The following is a 3,284-nucleotide window of genomic DNA, read 5'->3' on the forward strand; positions in this document are numbered from 1 at the left end:
CACGCGCCAGGGTCATCGCTGTTGGAACCCAGCCTCGAAGTTTAGCACCCGACCTTCACGTTCAATCTGACATGCGGCCTTCGTCATCATCGTGATACAAATTTCAGCACCAGCCCTATAAGCAACCCGCACGGAACGGCCAACGCACCGCAAAAGTTAGGAGCCGCTTCAGATGCCTAGCTCACCAGTTCGGCATGACTTCTTCCATTGACTGATGTGCCCGGCACACCACACATCATGTTGTACCCTACAAATCAAACTCCAGGATTGGACGGGCTGCGGAGAGGGAGGGCTGACAGCTCCTGATGGTGGTTGGCTTGCAGGCGAGGCCGGCAGCCGGCTAGTACCACGAACGCATGGCACGCATGGTGGACGAAACAGGGCGATCTTAACACAAGTTCTATTGCGACGCGGCGTCGACCCAGCCGCTCGTGGAAGGGAGGAAACGAAACGGCCGGGGTTGCCGTTCATGAGCGTCGCTTCAGAGGGGACTGGAGGCATACCGGTATCTCGAATGGAGAAACAGGGAGACCTTGCCGTTGTTGGATTGAGGTCGTCGTTTCCAGGGGAGAAGGTTTGGTACAGACCCTTCCCAATAGCGGGCTGTGATTCGGATTTGCATACGAGAACCAATCCGTATTGTGAGGGGCCATCGGCGAACAGGGGCTGGTGGCCTAGGTAGGCTAGTTCTTGTTATGTGACAAGGTCGTTTGATAGTCAGGCTTGGTCAAGTCTGGCATGGCGCCCGTCGCCAAACGACGTTTCCGAAAGGACAGGCATGTGCAGAATGTCGCCCTGCGTTTGAAGATGCGGAGTACAGCGTGCGATGGCATTCCAATGGGAATGGGTACGCAAACTATCTGAGTAGGCCAGTCAGTTCTGAAGTATCGATGATAACCTACCACCAGCATGTGACGCCAGCCACTAGAGGCGCCAGGCCTCCAATCGAGTCCTGTCAGCTGGAGAAGCCAGGCCTTTGGAATGGACGGCCTTGCCCATGATCAGTGTGTGAGCCACGGCGGGCGGGCAGGCACCGCCCAGCCACAGCCGCACGCTGAGGCTGGTGGGGTCTTGGCTCCTGGCTGATCTGGTCCGTTGCTCCTGACTTGTTTGGTTGAGGCTTTCTCGACAGACGGAAGGCAGGATCATTCATGGTGCTTGCCCCGGGGCCATGGAGCCAAGGATAAGGCCATCGTCAACCTGAGTTGCCACTCGTGCTCTGGTTTCTGCATCTCACGTCTTGCATCCTGCATCCTGCTTTCTTTTGGTTGTTTTCGCAATCCTGCATCCCCTCCCCCACCTTTTGCCAGCACAGTCGATAGCTCGAGGGTTGGTTGGGACAATCATCGTCATTGCGATCTAAATTGATACCTGAATTTGACCTTAGCGACAATCCGATATTAATGAACGACCCGCCGGCTTCAGCCAACCTAATTCATCCCCGCAAAAGCTACCTCTTCATGAACCGACACTAGCACATCAGGCTGTACCCTGACATTCCATCGTTGAATGGTCTACCGCCTTGCGCTGTTTGAGACCCGAGGCAGCCCGTGCTGCGCACTACCAAGACTAGCATAGCATAGGATTGCGGGAAACGACTGCGGCCATTGACATCACCTGTCTGCGCCGCCACCGCCATCACCACCACCTGCGACCGACTCGTGCTACCTCGACACCCCATCCAGTGCTGTGCTCTGACCTACATTTTGCGCTCTACCCTCCGCATCATCCGCCTAGCTGCTCTCGTGCTCGGGGGGTGCCAACACCGACACCACCACCAACGAGCAAACACCCCGCTCATCTTCTGGCAACACTCGCTTGGCCAGCCCCGTCGCTGTGGCTTGGCTTTCCGATCCAGGGCCACCATCCAGGGCACCCAACTACTCTGGCGCACACCACTGAACCCTGAGCTGCTTGTCCACTGTTTCCCCCTCGTATGCCCAACCACTCGACCCTTCGACCTCTCGACCTCGCCTGCTAAGGCTGACAGCTGGGTCATTCTTTGCCAAGCAGATTTGTTTTCCTGTTCTCCACAACCTGATCCTCTCCCAAACTGTCCGAGCCCACAGCTCGAGAGAAGCGACACAACCGGCGCGCGCGCAGACCGACCTCTCTCACCCGCCGAACCCAACATCAATCAAACGCCCATCGCCCTGCCTAGCGACCCCAACGCGAGAATCTCTGTGCATGGCGTCCTGAATTGCCTCCCCGCCTCGAACGACACCCCCATACTGGCCTGCGCACGCGGCCTGCCAATCTCGGCGTACAATCATCACCGCCAGCCCGCGGCGCTCGTTTGGTCATATTGACAGGCAACACCTCCGCTACCCCGGGGGTTGACTGACTTGCGACCATGTCTTTTCGAGGCGATGGCCAGCGCCGCTACGGCCATGTGCCCCCAGTGCAATATCCTGTAGCCGACCAGGCCCAGGACCAGTCCTCCTACCCGGCGCGGCGACCTAGCTTCAACAACGGCGACGATTCCTCCTTCTTCGACCAAGGTCAGGACCAAGCGACTCCCCAGGGCTACCCAGACGCGAGCGCTCCATCCGTTAGGGGCCGAGATGAGCTCTTCCTCACCAGCCCAACCGACCCCTCTGTGAACCGACCGAGCTATGGCTCCGCCAACAGCGCCATGTCAGGCTTCCAACACCAGTTCCAGGCGGCCGCACCGCCGACCCCCTCCCACTCGACCTACAACCCTCAACACTTTGCGCGATCGCAATCCACGTCGCTGCCTTATCATCCTCAGCCCCCTGTTCAGCGTTATAGCTCGACCAGTGCCGGGTCCAATACCGCTGCCTCGCCGACCAACTACACGCCAGCAGCGTACAACCCCGCGGCTTACGCCACTGCCACAAGCCCCCAGCGCGCACCCACCCAGCATGGCTACAACAACAACAACTACAACCAAGGCTACACCTCTCCGACCATTCCCCAGGCCCCGACCTACGGCATGTCACCTGCCTCTACCTACAACCAGTCCTTCCCCCAGAGCGCTCAGGCGTCAGCTCGCCATGATCAACCATTGCCAAGCCCTGGCTTCAGCTCGAATGCATCGACCACGTCACAAACGCCATCCTATGATCCCTCCTACACCCAGTCATACGGGCAACAACTACGGTAACTATGCGTCCAACGGAACAACCCCGCGCCTGCTCCGTACCCGACCGGCACATCACAAGCACCCTATCCCCTCCAATCTCACATTCCTGTTGGGCCCAGCCTACTCGGCCGATCCGTCATCATTCTACACCCGGACATCTAGATCTAATTCATCAACG

At 58.5% G+C, this 3,284-nt stretch overlaps 1 protein-coding gene across 1 annotated transcript in view; it reads left to right on the top strand.

Moving 5' to 3' along the window:
- Positions 1–2,353: 2,353 nt before the first annotated feature.
- VDBG_02163 (Rho1 guanine nucleotide exchange factor 3) overlaps positions 2,354–3,284 on the top strand; it is a gene marked incomplete at both ends in the record, with an annotated part of 4,559 nt that continues 3,628 nt past the window's right edge. The window contains one exon of the mRNA XM_003007929.1: positions 2,354–3,123. Within this exon, the coding sequence (XP_003007975.1) occupies positions 2,354–3,123 (770 nt within the window). The remainder of the gene's footprint in view (positions 3,124–3,284) is intronic.

The sequence above is a fragment of the Verticillium alfalfae genome, genomic scaffold (assembly GCF_000150825.1).
Source record: "Verticillium alfalfae VaMs.102 supercont1.2 genomic scaffold, whole genome shotgun sequence".
Taxonomy (NCBI): Eukaryota; Fungi; Ascomycota; class Sordariomycetes; order Glomerellales; family Plectosphaerellaceae; genus Verticillium; species Verticillium alfalfae.